Source organism: Leptonychotes weddellii, chromosome 15, assembly GCF_054177405.1.
Source record: "Leptonychotes weddellii isolate Sample4059 chromosome 15, ASM5417740v2, whole genome shotgun sequence".
NCBI lineage: Eukaryota > Metazoa > Chordata > Mammalia > Carnivora > Phocidae > Leptonychotes > Leptonychotes weddellii.
In genome coordinates, this window is record NC_138383.1 from 4,403,988 (window position 1) to 4,422,912 (window position 18,925).

The 18,925-nt window shown below is 54.0% G+C and overlaps 1 protein-coding gene across 1 annotated transcript in view; it reads right to left on the reverse strand.

Moving 5' to 3' along the window:
* The window catches only part of MGAT5B (alpha-1,6-mannosylglycoprotein 6-beta-N-acetylglucosaminyltransferase B), a 68,643-nt gene that overhangs the window by 13,833 nt on the left and 35,885 nt on the right, over nt 1-18,925 (reverse strand). The window contains exons 9-11 of the mRNA XM_081804410.1: nt 9,196-9,327; nt 7,703-7,836; nt 3,228-3,358 (exon numbers count right to left, since the gene is read on the reverse strand). Coding sequence (XP_081660536.1) covers nt 3,228-3,358; nt 7,703-7,836; nt 9,196-9,327 — 397 coding nt within the window. The remainder of the gene's footprint in view (nt 1-3,227; nt 3,359-7,702; nt 7,837-9,195; nt 9,328-18,925) is intronic.

Here is an 18,925-nt window from a genome sequence, read left to right on the forward strand (position 1 = left end):
CTGCTCTCGCTATCTCTGTCTCTGTCAAATAAATAAATAAAATCTTTAAAAAAAAAAAAAAGAAGATAAGGTTTGAAACCAAATGGAAGTGCTCGAAGTAAGAACTCTAGTGGCTGAAATTAAGAACTGAATGGACAGGTTTCACAGCAGATTGGACCCAGCTGAAGAGAGAATTCGTTTAGTGAAAGAACAAAAGAAAACATCCAGACTGAAGCACAGAGGAAGGGTGGAAATCACAGAAAAGAATGTAAGAGACAAGGGGATATGTTGGAGTCTAATGTATGCAGAAATAGAGTCTGAGAAGCACAGGAGAGAGACTGGAGCAGAAGCAATACTTAGAGAGATACTAACTGAAAATTTTCTAAGACTAATGACAGATCAAACCACAGATTCAAAAAGATCTACAAACACCATGTAGGATAAGTCCAGAGAAAACCACTCGGAGGCACGTCATAGTAAGTCTACTCAAAACTAAACACACAGAGGTCTTAAAAGTGAGCAGAGAAAGAAGACAAATTACCTTTAAAGGAACAACAAGGCTCCCAGAAGCCAGAAGACAATAGAGTCTTTGCAGAACACTGAAAGAAAGTAACAGCCAAGCTAGAATTCTCTACACAGCAAAATATCCACTAAGAATAAGGGTGAAGTAAGGGCATTCTCGGGAAATCAAAATAAAATGAGAGTACACAAACTGGGGGGAGGTAATTAAAGCATTTTAAGGTTCTTTTATTGTCCAGTAAAAGGGAAAGGTATTGATTTATATGAGACTTTGATAAGTCAAGGATGCATGGTGCCATCTTTATTGCGGCCACTACAAGACTAGGAGGCAGTATAATGAGTCAGCTATCAGGGGGTGAATTTCAAAGTACAGATCAGTGTGAAAGAAGGCATAAGAGGGAACAGAACATGGAACAGGCAAGAAAAAGAAATAGAGATCAGCTAGTGAAATGGTAGATTCCAAGCCAAATACATCAGATATCACACCAAATGTAAAAGGACTACATAGTGTAAAACTAAATAGGCTCACAGAAGAAAAATCAAACCAAGAAAGTAAAGTGTGGAAAGAATGCCTCCACGCCCCCATCAACATCAGCTTCCTTATCCCATCACTGGAGGCCACTGTTGTGGACAGTTTCTTGTGTACCTTCTCAGACCTTTTATGCATTCAAATCGTATTTACATTTTCCTTAAAACACATGCACAAATGGGTTCATGTTATATATACTGTTCGGCAACCTTTTTTTACCCATACACACGTTTATATGTATGCATGTATGTATGTGTGTAGGCATGTGTATGCGTGTATATACCCACATAGGCACGTGTCTGTGCGTACATGCATATATCTGAACTTTAAGTTTCACAAAACAATATTTATTCTCGGGGCTCCTGGCTGGCTCAGTTCGTGGAGTGTGCAACTCTCAATCTCGGGGTTGTGAGTTCGCGCCTCATGTTGGGTATAGAGATTACATAAGAAAAATAAAATCTTAAAAACAATATTTATTCTTAATACATATAAGGTCTTCTGATATATCTTCTGATATTCTATTTCATTTTAAAAGGCTAACTGAGACTAAGTTAGAAAAAGACAAATACGACACGATCCCACTTATATGTGGAATCTAAAAGAGTGGAACTCATAGAAACAGAGTAGAACGGTGGTCACCAGGGGCTCGGGGTGCGAAAATGGGGAGAGGTTGGTCAAAGGGACAAACTTTCAGTTGTATGAAGAGTAAGTTCAGGGATCTAATGAGCAGCATGGTGATTGTGGTTAATGGTACTGTATTGTACACTTGTAATTTGCCAAGAGAATAACAGATCTTCAGTGGTCTCACCACACACACGCATGCACAAACACACAGATGACTATGTGAAGTGATGCTGTGTTAAGCAGCTTGATCATGGTGCTCAGTTCACAATATATATGTATATTGAACCATCATGCCGTCCACCTTAAGAATACATCATTTTCCCCTGTCAACTATACCTCAGTAAAGCTGAAGAGAAAAAACCCAGAGCTCTGAGCTAGCTTCACCTGCCGAACAAAAAGCACCCCAAATCCCCCTCAGATGGCCCTTCTGATGTCTGGCCTGTTTCCTCCAGTGGCAAGGGTGAGTCTGCCTCTCTCCCATCCCTCAATCCTGCCCCCTGGGCCACACGCTCTCATAAAATAGCACCCAGGCCTGAGCCTCAAGGCCTGCTTTCTGGGGACCCAGAACAAGACAAGCCTCCTTGGCACAAAATTCACCCAAACGCTCGCCCGGATCCCAGCTGCTGCCCCCATGAGGACCTCCGTCATCCAGCCCCTTCCACTTCTGGCTCTGGGCTGCATCGGTCCCAGGATGCGCCCCTCAGCCTCTTCATCCGGCCACCTCCGACTTCCTCCAGTCGCAAAGACCAGAGCGAAGATGTCTTTTTTTGGAAGCACTTTCTCTGAGGTCTCTTGCAGAACAGCATTGCTCCCGGCTATCACAGAGGCGCCTGAGCTAGAGAGAAAGCCTTTCTCTTCCCAGACTTCATAACCTCTCATTCTCTTGGGGCAGTTCCTTAGCAGTGTTTTCTGGTAAAAGCAGACGCACTCCATGCCACCCCCTTCCCCAGCACCCTGGGCTCCCGTGGCAGCCTGCTCCTTTCGCATCACATGAGAATGACCTCCCATCCCTCCCCCTGCACCCTGCGGGGTCAAGGGACTCGAGAGCATCCCCAGGGACACCCTACTGAGAGCAGAGGGGAGCAGGCGGAGCGCACGGTGAGCAGGCACCCTACCTGGAGCTGCCTCATTGCCAGGAGGGCACAGAGAAAAGAGGAGAGAGAACAGGTCAGTGAGCAGTGAGCACACAATCTCCCACACGGGGATCACTTCTCCAGGGACCCCGCCCTGAGGATGGGGTTCTAATCCTTAGCCTCTCCTGCCTTCTGCACTGCCTCCCATGACTCAGAGGCCCCAAGTCTAGCCTAAGCCCCCTTGCCAGGATCACAGTGTTTATCGATGCGGTCCTAGGGAGGGTGGCGGGTTAGGTCACAGTCCTTGATAAAGGACATCTGGGTTTGTTGCAGAGTGGGGCGCTGCAGGGGCAGGTGAGCAGCCCCCAGGCTGGGTATTTTCAGTGACAGTTAGGGACCTCTCTTTTCTGACTCATCATTGGGGGACATTTCAGCATCCGGAGCCAGGGGTGGTGGACAGAGCCAAATCCTAGAGGTGGGAGTCCCCGGGAGGCTGTGCTTACCTTCCAGATACTCGCTTCCTTGCCGTACACCACGGCCATGTTACTGGCCTTGCTGCCTTTGATGAGCTGCTTCTCCGTCTCGTTGAGCTCCTCGGACACGAAACCCATGAAGGAGTTGTCCGGGGTGTGAGCTACAGCGAGACCACAGGGTCAGGACGGGGGCTGCTACCCAGCCCGCACTGCACCCCGGGTCTACCTGGACTGGCCCCCTCGGAGGGGGCCCCGTTTGACAGGGATGGGGACAGGGGGCTGGTGGAGGACGGGGAAGAGAACCCATCAGTGTCCCAGCCCCAGGCGTCTCCTTCTCCCAAAGACTGTCACAAAGCCTGGAGCAGAGGGAAGGCCTGGTCCCCTTGCTTGTTTGCAAACAGGCACAGTCAGGACCCTGCTCCGGTCAGAGTCCTCCCTCCCTGGTCAGAGTTCTCCCTCCCCAGTTGGCTCTGGCCCAAGGCTTTGGCTCCTCCCCTTTCTCTCACCGCCAACACCCATCAGCAGAGCCTGTTACCCCGGTGGGATTTCCTCCATCACGGCGGCCCCAGCCCGGGGACCACCCTCTCTGTCCTGGGCCCCTGTGACTTGCTGCCTGCCCCCATTTCTGCCATTCTCTTGGCCTTGCCTTTTCTCCTGAGCAATCCTTTAAAATTAGGTCAGACCAGATTCCTCTGCACAAAAGCCTGCAGTGGCCCCAAAAACCAAGGTCCCTACAACAGTCTACAGGATCTGCCCCCACTGCCCCCTTGACAGCTTCTCTTACTCCCTCCTGAGACCCTGCTGGGTACACTCCCTCTGCGGATACGCTTTGCTTCCAGGGTCCTGCCAAGAGGTCCTCCCTGGCCCTGGTCACTCTCTGCCCCTTACCTGCACTCACTGACCAGACATGATATTACATATCTAATTGATCGTTTATTGGTGTCAGAATATAAGCCCCATGAGGGCAGGGCCTCTGATTCGCTCACTTCTGTGTCCCCAGCACCTGGGAGAGCCTGGCGCACCGGCTCATGAATGCGTGGACACATCCTTCCTTTCCTGCCTCCAGGTTTTTGCCCCTGCTGTTCCCTCTGCCTGGAGTGCTCTCCTCCCTTTCCTTGGATGAGAAAATTCTCTGCATGGGGTCCGGTGCCCTCCCTCTGTGGCTCCACCCCTGTGGTTCTGTCTCTGCTACAGTACAGCTCACACTGGCTAGATGGGGAAGCAGGTCTGCTCATGAATTCCTTCCTGGACTTGGCCTATTGTTAAAACTGGCAAGACCTACTCAATTGTCCCCAGAACCCAGCGCACAGGGAGCAGGGAATGTGTCTTAGCTCGTCCTCCTATTCCTCAGCCATGCTAATTAGCTCTGTCTGCCACCATACACCTGCTGTAGGTTTGCAAGGCACAGGGTCCCTCCCATCTGTGTACAGGACCTTGAAGAGAGTGTTTGTTGAACCCAGTGAAATCTACTCTGCCCTCCTGGGTCGGGGAGGCTGTGCTGAGTAGGCTGGCAGAGGCCACATGTCCTTGATTTCCCAGAACAGCCCCGATGCCAAATACCCAATCCCTTATTTCAGATGCATGTTTTCACATTTTAGCATTTCTGAACTCAATCAAATGCATAGATTTAACATAGTATTTCCACCCACAAAAAGTCATCATCAATATCTGGAACATCGTAGGAGAAATGAAGGTTTCCTGCCTAAGTGCCCCAGGAAGCTCACGGATTCTTGGGTCTGAAAGACCAACTGTAAGGATGGGCCTTTGCTGACCGCAAAACAAAATGATCATTCTTCTAGAGCTTCAGGAGCATAAGAAGGGCCTGGAGACCTGGAGTTACTTCTGATTGTCAGGGTGTGGGCAGCTCTCCTGTTTCAGGAGGCTCTGCCCAGGCTGGGGAGTGGCCCCAGGAGGGCAGACCCGACCCTCCCTCACCTGTTTGCCTGCCCAGCCCCCTTCTCTCCCTCCCTGCTGGCTCCCGCTTGGGGCTGCCACCCAGGCTTCTCTCCTGCTTGCCAAGGCCTCCCTATTCACCGAGGTGAAGAATCCCTCATTCTACCAACTCTGTCCAGTTAACTAAACTAGTGGGTGTGGGACAGGGAAATATCCAATCAATTAAAATAACAGGGACCATCAAGGAAAGAGCTCCCAGCTCTCTGGGCAAAAGTGAGGCTGGAAGAGGCAGCCACCCTCCCACTTAGCTCACTGGGGAAACCACCTGGCTAGATGGGGAAATAGGTCTGCTCATGAATTCCTTCCTGGACTTGATATATCATTAAAACTGGCAAGCCTCTCTCTTCCTTTTTTGTTCTCAGTTTCTTTAATTTATTCAATCAATTAACACTTTCTGAGGACCTTGATAGGCTCCAGGGAGATAAGGATAAATCAATCAGCGGCCCCCTTTTGAGTGGTTCATAATCTATCAGGGAGGAATAAATGTATAAGCAAATAACTCTAATATACTTCAACATACACTTTTATAGAATTGGATTTAAAAGGTATAAAAATAGGGACGAAGGAGCAACAGCAGATGAGGGAATCGGTGAAAGTGGCAGTAAATAAAGGAGATATTTGGGTTGGGGTTTTAGAGGATGAGTAGGAGTTTGCCAGGTTTGAAACTCCACATCCAGTGGGCCCTACCCCATGTAAGGCTCATTTTCTCTGTGTAGATTATTGCAGAAGCCTCTTAGCCCCTCTCCTGCTTCTCCCTCCTCTACCACTGCCCCTTTGGCCATCTGCAATCTCCCAGAATAATGTGCCTCAAAAACCTTTCTCTTGGGGTGCCTGCGTGGCTCAGTCGGTTGGGCATCCAACTCTTGATTTCAGCTCAGGTTGTGATCTCGGGGTCATGAGATCGAGTCCCACGTCAGGTTCCACGCTCAGCATGGAGTCTCTTTGTCCCTCTCTCTCTGCTCCTCCCCCCGCCTCTCAAATAGATAAATAAAATCTTAAAAAACAAACAAACAAAAAAAACCACCTTTTTCTCCATGACATTCCCAGGCTCAGGAATCTACAGTGATTCTTGAATTACGGTATTTGGCATAAATTCAGCAACAGGTGCCCCCCCCCCGCCCCCAGATCCTCCATGTCCCTCCTGCCAGCCTCAGAGCTTGATGCTTCCCTTGCAAGTGAGCTAACTGCCCAAGCTCTGTGCCCACCTCTGCTCTCTGTTACCATGGATGCTGCTTCCACAGCCTGGGGCATCCCCACCACGACCCCCACCTCCTTCCCTCCACAGTCCGGTCCCAGAGAGCCATGTGACCTCAGTCCTCTGGGCCTCAGTTCCCTCCTCTGGGCTCCGAAGAACCTGCCTACCTCCCCAACCTTCTGGAATCCAATCAAGCCATTACTTATGTGTCTAGAAATTGCATCTGCCTCTAATACTTCCTAGAACCTGGAGAGTAAGACAAAAAAGGACCAAAGAGGTGCACTAATTTGACAGGCTAAATAAAGACCAGATACTTTAATTCTGAGCAAGTTCCTCGGGACCCTGCTCAGTTGGCTCTTAGTTTAGATACATCCTAACAAAAGGTGCTTATCTGGCTTTCTGACCCAGAGCCTTCAAAGAGCCACAAATCAGATGTGCAAGACGCTGCTGGAGGCAGATACACTGACGACAATTAGATGTGACAGCTGATAGCCTCCCAAAGAGGAGAAAAAGCACCACATCAAACAGTGACAGGCGAAGGGGCAAGGAGCGCAAGGGCACCTGGCTCCGCACACCTCTGCCGTCCCCAAAGGGCAGGCTCTTGCTCCACAGAGAGAGCGAGAATTGACCCTTAGTTGTCAAGAAAGGATCAAATTATTTTCAGCGCACTGCACGTAAGGGGGCAAGTCAGTGAATATATATATTTTAGAGTCTCATTAAAAATAGCTAAAGCTCAGCTCTAAATGGCATTCCTTGCCTGACGCCCATCGTCAGAAGGTTTCCACAGGGGCTCCAGCCCCCAGCCTCACTTCCCATTATCCCCAGTGTTGGAGCCTACTGGAGCTCGTGCATATCCACAACCTTCCAGTTCTTTCCACATCTGTCTTCACTTCATCTGTTCCCTCCACTGAGAAGAGCCTGCCCGTCCTGCCCCTTTGTCACCCCCTAAAGTTCTCCAGTGTACTTCTGGCCTCTCTTTCTACAAGATCACTGAATCCTCTTTGTTCTGGAATGTGCGCTCAGCAGCTCTCTGAGAGCGGCGTGTGATGCTGGAGGCAAAGGCCACGTCCTCCATGTTGGAAAGGTCGCCACATTTCTCCTAAGCCAGGCTGGAAGCCCCACCCAGTCTGCTCCCCAGACACCACAAGAGACTTCCTCTCTGGCTCATACATTCTCGAAGGGCAAACCAGGTTTTCCTGGAGCGGGCAGGTGCATGGGCCTGCCCCACTCCCACACCAGTCCGGAAAGGAAAGCCAGGGAGGGATGAGACCCTGCCTCCTTGCATGCACCCCTGTGAACCATGAGGAGGCCCCATCTGCCCCTGACCCCACCCATGTCCTGCGGCTGGGACACTCACGGAACATGGTCATGAACTGCTTGGGGTTGAGGTTCCAGTAGCCCCAGTTGGTCCGGTAGCCGTGCAGAGTGGCGTACTCCTCATGGTTGTATGCGGGTTCTGTCCCGAAGGTGTCAATGACCCGGATTCGGCACCTGCTCCCCGCCCCGGGGGTGGGTGTACAAGGAACCAGGGTCAGCAACCTCTCATGTCTCTCTGGGCTGGGTTGCCCCAGCTTGGGTGCCGGCACCAGCCACTGGCCGGGCACGGCAATGTGTGGTCAGAGCTGGGGCCCAGACATTACCTAGCTGTGTGACCACAGGCAAGGGCCTTAACCTCTCTGGGTCAGCTTCACCATCTGTCAAGTGAGGATGACAACAGCCCAGCTGTCTCGGGGTTGTGTGGCTATGCCTGAACCATGGGCCACTCGCTCAGAAACTTAGTTATTATGGGGGCCCCAAGGGAGCCTAGGAGGGGGAGCACTGCCTGGAGTGGGGGTCCCTCCCCCCTGTAGGATTTGCACTTTCCTGAGCGGGCAGCAGCAGTAATTTGTGTTCACAGCCCCCCGACACCCCCAAGATGCCACTGGCCTATCTGGGCTGCGATGCAGAAGGGCGGGGCCCTGGGGGACCCACCACTGCCACAGGCCCATCTTTGGGAAGGCAGTGCTTTGAAGTGTCTTCTGCAAAGCAAGCTTGGCCACCTTAGATGCACCTCCCAGCTGGGCAGAGCCTCTGTCGCCGCCTCAAAACCTCCCCTTCCATCCGTCCCACCCCCCGGGGCGTGGGCACCTGAAGGAAACGGCGGAGACTCAGACAGCGCCCCCCAAGGAGCTCCCTCCTCACCCCACAACCTTCCTGGTGACCCAGAATTGTCCACAGACTGCTGAGGTCGGCACTATTCCCCCAGAGAAGGGGCAGGGGGCGGGAGGCGGGAGGCGGAGGCACCGAGTGCATGAAGAACCCGCATTAATAATAAAAGCAATAACACCGCCTGTCACTTTTTTTTCCTAATAAAATCATGTGGGATAGTCAATGGGACTGGAGCAAATATAATAAATAGCAGGGCTCTCTGTGCTAAATTAAACCCCGTATCCTGCTGGCTGCAGAGACTGGGAGAGATGGCACTGGCCTTCCTCCAGACCCAGGGAGGTGGGGTGGAGGGAGGGAGGAGGAGGGGTGCTGAGCCCCCCCAAGCCGAGGTCACGCCCCAGTTGAGTGTCCCATTCCTTTCCGCCCTGCCATTCCCCTGCACCCCCCGATCCAGATAACCTCTGAGCCCCACCCCAGGCTGCCCTGCAGCAGAGAGGCACTGAAGTGACTCCCACTCTGAGTTAGCCGGGAGGCAGAGCCCAGAGTAATGGGGGAGGGGGAAAGAGAGGAAGAGCGAGCCTTCCCCCCACCACAGGACCCGGGACAAGGCGGTTCCCCCACCCTGGGGACTAGCCGGCAGGGGGCGAGGGGAGGCCTCCTCTGGGGCACGGGGTGGGGCACCACCCGCCTGCACCCTCTTACCGGTACTTCTTGAAGGACAGTCCCATGTGCTGCTTCATCTGCTGCAGGCCGTGGTAGTCAGTGTAGATGAGGTCGAAAGGCAGGGGCATGGTGAGCGGGCAGTTCCCCCGGCCTGGCGGCACCCCTAAGTTACTGAGAGAAGAGTCCTTCAGAGTCTGAGCCCCAAGAGGGACCCACAGGCAGCAGAAACCCACCTTCCCAACCAGCCTTGCATCTGGGGCACCTGGAGCCCCCTCAGTTCTTATAGCCCAGGATAAACATGGGGGAGGGGGCACTGTAAAGGAACTCGAGGTTGGCACATGAGCGCTGGCAGACTTGGAAAGCAAGTGAATGGGGTGGCCATGTCCAGTTGTGTAGGTTTTTCACTGCACAAGAGACTCCAGTGAGAGGAAGTAGGACTGAGATCCAGCCTGGGCTAGCTTGCCAAGCTGTGCCCCTGGCCTGGGCTACCCACCGGGTAGAAAGAGCACCTTTTGTTAATTTGCATAAATGTGTTCCCTGCAGGGCTGTGTCCACCCAGAGGGGGCACCTTTATCTAGCGTTCACAAATTGCCATAAATGCTCGCTATTGTCCTTAGTGCAGCTTCAGCGTTTGGAGCAGAAAGCCCTGCCTCAGGAGACATAATTCTGCTCCGCTGACTGGCTCGTGGCCCACGGAGATGCCCAGCCCTGCCCCACAAGGTCAGCCTACCTGCCAGATCATGTACACAACGGTTTTCCTCTGGTGACCCAGTGCCAGAGCCTTTGGGTCAACTCTCTGGAGCCTAGCAGACCTGGTCACAGCTGCCAGGGTAAATTCCTTTGCCTGGGACCCCCTGCCCACCATCCAGGAGCCCCGGCTTGGCCTGACAACCCACCCCTCTGAGGGGATGAGGAGGCATTTAGCTTGCCCACTCAGTAAGTCTGTCCTGAGCCCCTGAGCCAGGCAGGGAGTAGAAAAGCGCCCCTTTCTTTGGGGACCCCACAGCAGCCACCCACCTCCCCTGAATTCCCGTCTCCCTTGGATTCGTGGTCCAGACGGCTGTGCTGGAGGGGGTCCAGAAGACCTCCCAGTGAGCCCCTTCAGGATCCATGTGAAGAGCAGACTCAGGGCAGGTGAAGAGCTCTGACAAGGTCACTGGCTCATCAACGGCAAAGGGCCATGATGGATGAGCTCCCTGGGTCACAGCTCGGGCTCCTGGAACCCGTTCAAGCAGGTGGAAAAGTACCAGCCTGGACGTCTTTGCGCTCTGTTTGCTCATGTTCTGCACGTCACCATCAGAAGCTGGGGAGGGGGGCACTGCGTGCACTGTCCCCCGAGCACACCGCCCGAAGTTTATGGTAACCAGATGACAAGGCCATGATGGAAAGCTGTCAGGGGAGGCTGCGGGTGACATGTGATGGGGATGGAGGCATCAGGGGTCGGCCGTGCCCTGCAGAGAAGGGCAGCAAGAGGGGAGGGGCTGTCCCTGTGCCTGCTCCCCACCAGCCAAGGCACCCCAGCCTCACCCAGCTCCCCCCGCCAGGTTAGAACATTGGCTGCTCAGTGCCAAGAGCAGAATGCAAAAGCCTAATAACCAGTGTCTCCTATTTCTTATCTACATAGGGAACAGTGGCCAAGGGCTCCCTCCCCCACTCGTCCAGCTCCCATGCATCCCCTCTGTCCAACCAGACCACCACACGGGATGCTCACACACAGGACATCTAAGGCAGGGGAGGCTTCGTGAGCCTTCTTCCATGGAAATACCCAGAAAGCAAACGAGAATGAGCACAGACCGCAGGGGTCTGGAGCCATCATAGGAAACGCCTCCCACAGCCTGGAGACCTCATGAAATATTTGGTGGTATTTTTAAGTGCGGAGCAGATTTTGCCTTCTACTCTGTAGGACATCCCTACATCCCTCTTCAAGCATGGGCTTTCTCTCACCCCCACAAACTCCTCCGATAAGACAGATGCCCCCACAAAGAAGCAACATCTTTGCTCTGGGCCACAGAAGCTCCAGGAATAGACAATCCTCTTCCCCACCTCTCTCCACTCAATGCAGAGCCAGGGGCAGAAGGACAAAATGATGATTCCGCTGTCACTTCTCTGCAGAAACCAGGAAGGCGGTGGCTGCCCCTCCCACAGGGACCTGGGGCCTGGGAAAATTGACTAACACTCCTGAAAGTATCAGCTGTGGGTGGGTCCGCTTGCGACCACTTGTACAGCAACAGGACTGCTGTCCCACGTTACATTCCTGGTTGGTTTCCAGGCCACGTGCCCCTCTGTGGCCAGGTGTGGTGCCAACAAAGTCATGCAGGCTTCCTCCCGTTGCCCCATTACTGCCCACAGCCCTGGCCTCTGCCCCAAACCCAGGACCACTAAGAGGCCAGATGAGCTGCTCTCCCCTGGGGGGAAGACTCCGCCCTGACGTTCTAAGGCACCTGCCATCATCTTCGTCATCCTGGGGGCTAAAATGTTGAACACAGGAACCATTCTACAGGCTTTCGGTTTATTAATTCATTCAATCCTTTCATCTGGGCAACCACCCTATGAGATCCTACCCATTCTTATCCTGCTCTCCTCTTTAGAGATGAGGAAACAGGGAGGGTTGGCAATTTACCCAGGATTGCACAGCCAGGAAGCCGTGGAGCTGGGACTGGAACCCAGGCAGTTGGGCTCCGGAGCCCACATTGCTGCCCGCTAAGCTCTCCTGCCTCCCCGGGCCGGCCAGGTGGCAGACAGTAGGACGGCGGATGGCGGGACCTCAGTGCCATCCCCGAAATCCGAGCCCCGGCTGCCAGCAGAGACTGGGCTCCAGTCCCAGTTCCCCGGGGTTAGGAGGACTCATAAACCTCCTGGAGTTTCATCTTTCTTCTCAGCAACAAATAAAAATGGCTCCGTCACAGGGTTCCTGGTAGGATCGACTGAGGTGAGGCGAGTGAAAGTCCCACTAATTATCATTTCCTCTCATCATACGTTCTGCCTTCTGAACTTCTGGGCCCGGCCACTCCTTCCTGACCCCCAGACACCACCTGCGCACCCCCCCCACACTTAAGGCCCTGTCATTTCTCACCTTGAATCTTGAGATAATATCCTCTCTGCTCTGTGCCCCTCCAGTCTTGTCTCTTTTCTAGAGAGATTTTCCACAATGTAAACCTGGTTCTAATCCCTCCCAGAAGACTTCTCACCTCCTGGTCCTTGCCTCCTCCTCCTCCAGGAAGCCCTCCTCAGACCCCTGGGCAGAGAGATGCGCAGCCCCTGTGCTCCCCCACCGCTTGCTACAACCCCTCCCCTGCACCGTCCAGAGTCACCTCCTCACCACCGGGGCCCATGAGGACAGGGGCCAGGGCATCTTTGAAAGCCCAGAGCCAGGACAGGACCTGGACCAACACGCACCTGCTGTGTTCAGGAATGAATGAGCAAACCAGTGAATCAGGTGAACCCCCTTAGGAAGAACTGGTTTAAAGGCTGAAGATGTGGCCAAGGAAAGCATATCCAGAGAGAGACAGCGGGTGGGGGATGCTCAAGGCTGATGGGTGTCTCGGCTCTTGGCTCTTCGCAGGGGTGGAGGGGGCTCTCCTAGAAACCTCGGGACAGGGACACCAGTGGCCCTGCATGCCCTACAAAGCCATCCCACAGGAAGGAGAGGAGGAGACAGAAACTGGCCCAAAGACTGCGGGTACCCCTCCCAGGGGGAGTTAATGAGGGGCCGCCCGGGGTTCCCAGCCCTAGAAAACAAGGGTTTTCCATTTAAAGCGACTTCAGTGGAGAGAAGTGTCTGCAGCTGCCTCATCCCTCTGGTCACAGGGCCTCGGAGCCCGCCCGGAGGACAGCGGAGAGGGGCGGCCACGGGGAAGGGGCTGTGCTTCCATCGCTTGTAATTTCAGGTCGCTTTTACAGGCAATTTTACGCTAAGTGGTTGGTCAGAGCAGTGACATGAGCTGAAAAACGCCGTCTCCAGACAACCTTCAGCCAAAGGTGCCCACGGAGCCGCCGCTGTACACATCTACCTTCCATGCTGACGCCTCGAAAGGCCCCTGTCTAGACGGTTTCTTCTTTCCACTGCCAAGTTCCTCATTCCCCTTCGGACTCTTCGCCCAGGGCTGTGTCTCCCCAGCCCCAGCGCACCGTGGGGCCACAGGGTGGGTGAGTGTGGTAGGGAGAGACAGCAGCTCCCAGGGCAGGGGCCTCCCACGCATCCACCCAGCGCCACCCGTTACCCTACACCACGCTTGGGAAGGACGAGGGAGTCTACATGGAATTGCCAAGCTGGGTGGCCGGAATGTATCTCTAAATGCCCCCAGGGCCCCTGCATGGGAGCCTGAATTCAGGACGAAAGGGGTGGGGGAAGGGGTGACCTCCGGAAACCGTGCTTTTCTACAGCTCGCCTGGCTATCATGGGGCCCCCACACTCAACCCAAATTAATCCACCTGTAAGAGCCACCCTGTGGCGGGGAGCAATGGGGAGTTAGTGTTTAATGGGGACGGAGTTCTAGTCTGGGAGGATGAGAACGTCCTGGAGAGGGATGGCAGAGTGATGGTTGTATAAACTCGTGAATGTACTTAATACCACTGAACCGTACACTTAAAAATGGTCAGGAGAGTAAATCTGGTTATGTGTATTTGACTATAAATGTTTTAAAAAGCCAAACTGTTCACACGCAGGGGCCTGTGCCCAGCCCCACAAGGATATGCCGTGTCCCCATCTTCCCTAGCACCCCTGGACTCCCAGCAGGCCATAATGTAGGGGGCACAGCACATATCCAGAGAAGGGGAGACTCAGTTACTCTTTGCTAAAAGATCAAAAGGTAGGATGGGTAGATGGAACAAGGAGGCAGGGAAAACAACAGTCTATGATCAATTAAAAAAAAAAAATCCTCAGGGCGCCTGGGTGGCTCAGTGGGTTGAATGTCCGACTCTTGATTTCGGCTCAGGTCATGATCTCAAGGTCATGGGATGGAGCCCTGCAATGGGCTCTGCACTCAGTGGGGAGTCTGCTGGAGATTCTCTCTCCCTCTGCCCCTCCCCCTGCTCTCTCTCTCTAAGATAAATAAATCAATCTTGAAAAAAAAAAAAATCCTCAGCTGGGAATCGAAATGCTGAGTTCTGGCACAATGAAAATCACTCCTGGGCTCCAGCACAAACTTGCTGGGTGGCCTTGCCCAGACATTAGATTGTTCTGGTGTCCACCTCCACTCCCATAATATGACGCTCGGACGGATCTCCACGGTCCCTTCCAGGCTAAAAATTCTCTGGTTTTATTTCTCCCTGTGCCTTTGGTCTGTGGCTGGAAATAAACTCTCCAGGTAGTGTTCAAATTCTGGAACAAATTATTCTCTCTCTTCCTCCCTCTCTTCTCTGTGTGGGAAGGACCTAATTAAAGAGGATTCTCACAAAGTGCTCAGAGATGCTTGGCTCCAGGTGCTAAGTGCACGCAGGGAACTTCTGCTTTTCTAGACCCATCTCATTGCTGGGAGCACACTGGCGGGGGCAGCCCAGGACTTTTTGGCCTGTTACCCCTCTGACCCCATCCAGCACCCGTTTCCTGAGCACTGTGAAATTGCCCCCGTCTCTCTCCCGTGGCCTGTTTCTGGAGCAGGCCACTGCCTCTGCCCAAGGTCAAAGGGGGCAGAAAGAAAGGGCCCCGGAGACTTAACCGGCCATCTAAGGAACCACTCTGGAAGGGAAGCCAGGATCACCAAAGAGAAAGGAGTTCTATTGTCCTGCAGTATTTTCTTCTCTTGCCCAGGATGCACCCTCGCTCTCGAGCACGCAGGCAGCCAGAATGTGCGCCTTAGTCAAAGGGCAACAAGAAGCAAGGGCTGGAGGCTTCGAAAAGGGAAACGCAGGGAGCAGCAGCCCTCCCACCCTATGCAGCCTGCACCGGGACCAGTGTCCAAAGCTGACACTTTCTTCCCCAGCATTCCTTCCTACGATGCAAACTCGGGGCTAAGAATAGGGCCGCGGCTCCCGGGAGAGCTAGATGAAAGCACAGACTCCCTCCAGCTCCCAGCGCCACGAGGATGTGGTCAGAGGAATAGGAACACATCCCTTTGGCTGTTCCCTGCCTCCTTCCTTGCAGACAGGCCCCAATTCACATAACGAATGTCCAGTGAAGGCTGAGCGCAAAGCAAGCTTTTCTCATCTAAGCTATGTCTTAAAGGTAGCAGGACCGTGCAGGTTATAATCGAGATAGCTGATGGCTCCCGATGTCCAGGCCGGCCTGGAGGTGCTGCTTCGTCACTCCCCACTGTGGGAGACGTGGGTTGAAGGAGAGACGCAGCCCTGGGATGCTGGACGTGTACTTTGGGGGACCTGGGGTCCACAGGGGGAAAGCTGAGGAAAGATGGGTCTGGCTCCCTTTAGGAGTTCAGAGAAGGCTGGAAGGAGCCCTGGGGCTCATGTGTACCACCTTATGCTTCTGCCAGCTTCCCCGGGAATAAACAAACCCCAGGCCAGTCCATCTAGGGCTGAGCAACGGGGCTTTGCCCATTCTACGGGGGGCTTCAGGCTCCAGGAAGCCCGTCCCACTGTCCACCTACCTGTTCTCCAGCCGCTGCCTGACAAGATCTCCCCTTTCTCTGTACTTGGTGGGGAGAGAACACTGGACCCCACCTCCCTTTGTGAGAACCCATAGCCCCCAGGCATTGAAGAGAGGCTCATGCTTCCTCCCAGAAACAAATCCCGCCTCGGCGCTACCCTTCCCTCAAGAGCCTCAGAAGACAGCCTGCCCCTCATTTCTTACCTCATTCCCCGCAGTCCTCCCTCCCCACCCCGGGTCTCCTTTAAATGTCTCTCCCTCTGCAGCCCTCTGGCCCTGGTGTGGACCAGGAGCACTCAGTGGGGAGGCTCCAGGACGAGCGTCTGGCGGCACCGGAGGGTCTGCAGGGGCTGATCCGGCACCTTGAGCCTTGGAGTCTTGGTGGGAAAAGGGGCCGCAGCCTCTGCACCCCATGGTACGGATGAGACGCAGCTGGAGGGATGCCCCACACCCAGCTCTGGCACCTCTGGCACCAGGTCGGAGCTGGGAAAGGTGACTCGGCCACTGCATCGGTGCAGTCATGTTTTTTGGCCAATGTCAAGGCTTGGTCAGACTTGTAAGAAACAGATTCCCACTCCCTGTGGCTCAGTGCCGCAAGGAGTGGGAGGCGAGGGGGCACCCTAGCAAGGACATGCCTCTCCTGGACTCTGAGAGGGGATGAAGGGCGGGGGCCAGCGTGGCTCAGGGCCCCACAGCAGAGGTTCCCCACCTTCCATGGCGTTCAGCCGCGCAGACCCCAATCCCACTACACAGGAGATTAAAACGCCTCCTTGGAATCCAAGGAAGGAAAAGGACAAAGGAGAGGGAACAGAGTTTTTTTAGCATAAATTAAGCATTTGCCTCTCATGCCACTGTTGGAATGTGTGGCTGGAATGTGGAGAAACAGCCGATGTTTACAGGAGTCTGTAAAGTGCCAAACATGCTAGATGGGCTGGTCCTCCCTTTTTCTCATCTATGTACTTTATATGTTATAAAATGTTTCAAGCATCCAGAAAATTATAGGAAATAATACAATGATATAATGAATACCCTGCATTCCCACTTCCCAGCCTTGTCAAGTCTTAACATTTTGCCACTATTTGGTTCAAATCTTCCCCCCCCCCCCAGGGATAACACACTACAAATCTGGGTGGAGCCCTGGGGTGTGTCTGTCTTGTCCACTGTCCTCATGCTCCCCATCCTCCACCTCACTCCCTGCAGATGCTGGGCACCCCCACCCCATGGGGCTCTCTCCCCCATCCTCCTGGGGCTGTCCTCTGGGGCCGCTATCCCCCCCCCCCATATCTTCAGCTGCTCCCTTCTCGGGCTCCTTGGCAAGAGTATGTAAAATGCCTGCACTCTCCCACCTTGAAAGGTAAACAAGCATACCTTCTGCTATGCGGTGAACTGTGTTCCCCCAAAGATGTTGAAGTCCTAACCCCAGCACCTGGGAGTGTGACCTCCTTTGGAAAGAAGGTCTTTGCAGATGGTGAGGTTAGGATGAGGTCATTTAGGGTGGGCCCTAATCCAGTATGGGGGTGTCCCTATGAGAGGGGAATTGGACACAGAGACAGACACACAGGGGGCAGGCGGTGTGAAGGCACAGGAGCAGCCACCCATGGCCACCAGAAGCTAGGAGAGGCCTGGTGCCCGCAGGGTCCCCTCACAGCCGGAGCAGCCAGCCCACCCGCGCAGCAAGGCAGGCGTCTGGCGTCCACAGCCCTGAGGCAATAAACCACCCGACCTTGTGCACTTCGTTTTGGCAGCCCCAGGAAACTCACGCCCCTCCCTGCGCTTCTGCCATCGCCTGCCTCCGGGGCTCTGCTCCCCTCACAGCCGGGCTCCCCAAAGAGGCCGAGGCCTCTCATCGCCCCTGCTGCTATCTCACCAGCCTTCCCCTCAGCCTACAGCCCACCCATCTCTGGCGTGTGTCCCCGCAACTCAACCAAGATGGGTCTTTCTAGGGTCAACAATGACTTCCACGTGGCCAAATTCGCTGGGCAATTTTCAGCCCCCTTCTTACTTCTGGTGAGCAACTGACATCACTGGCCACACCCTCCTTCTAGAAGCATCTTCTCCATCGGTGCCCCTGGCTCCAAGCCCTCCTGGCCACTCCCCAGTCTCCTCTGCTGGCACCTCTTTCTCCAAGAGGCCTTTCGCTGTTGCCCTTCCTTAAGGCTTTGCTCTCAGGCCTTCCCACCGCTTGGCAAATTAATGACACTTGTGTTCAATGACGCCACCTGCCAACGCTCTGTCTCCATTCTGAGCAGCAGGCCCCTCACCAGCTAATTCGGCAGCTGTCTGAACACACGAATTCCAAGTCTTCCCTGGGTGCTGGTCTCAGAGAATGGCACCGCCGTCTGCCATCCACCGGTGGCTGCTTTGAGCCGGCTAGCTTGCCCTGGTTCAGGCCAGTCCGAGCCAGTCCAAGCCAGTGGCACCGTGAGGCCTGCCCACCTGGCTCTCAGAGGGTTGGGCTGCGCGCAAGGACAGGGAAGTGGTCCCTGCCTCCCTCAGTCTCCAGGGACCCTCCCCAGTATTTCCCTGGGACAAACAACAACATTGATCAAATCAAAAGGCCAGAAGACTGATTTCTACCGGGTCGCCCGAGCTGATGGCCAAGAGTCTTCCCTCCTCGTCCTCCTATTTAAACATTCTCCTCTCAAGCTTTCATCATTTGCCAGTTAAGTCAACTAATTTTCTACTAAACCCAATTTCACTCATGGATGGAGGAAGAGCTCAGTAATTTTTCCTCATGCCATGTACTATTAATGGTGCTTGAAATTATGCAAATAAAATTAATGAGCACCACAGATTCTGGCCAGGCAGGAAGAGAAAGGCTTAATTTAAAACGCCCACTGTGGATGGGGCATTCACCAGGACCGAGTAGGGGAGCAGCCCACAGGGGTTCTGGCCCCGCCTCCCCTTCCCACGCCCCCTGCAGCCCCGCCCCCCTGCAGTCCTGTCACTGAGCGTATTGTTCTCGCCCTGGAAACATCCTACCGCAAAGCCAGATGTGGACTCCGTGCATTGCCCCAAACATCACTCCAGTGAGCTTGTTAATTAAAACACCAAAACATGAGGAACAGAGAAAAGTGGCTCATCCGTCCAGACTTGTTGCTTAGTCAGTGGCCAAGACATCTGCCGTGAACATCTGTGACAAATCACAGCACACATCCGAGCGGCAGCATCTCTGTCCCACTGCCTTCCCCTGAACAGGTCATTTAGCCAGACCAGTGTCACAGAAGC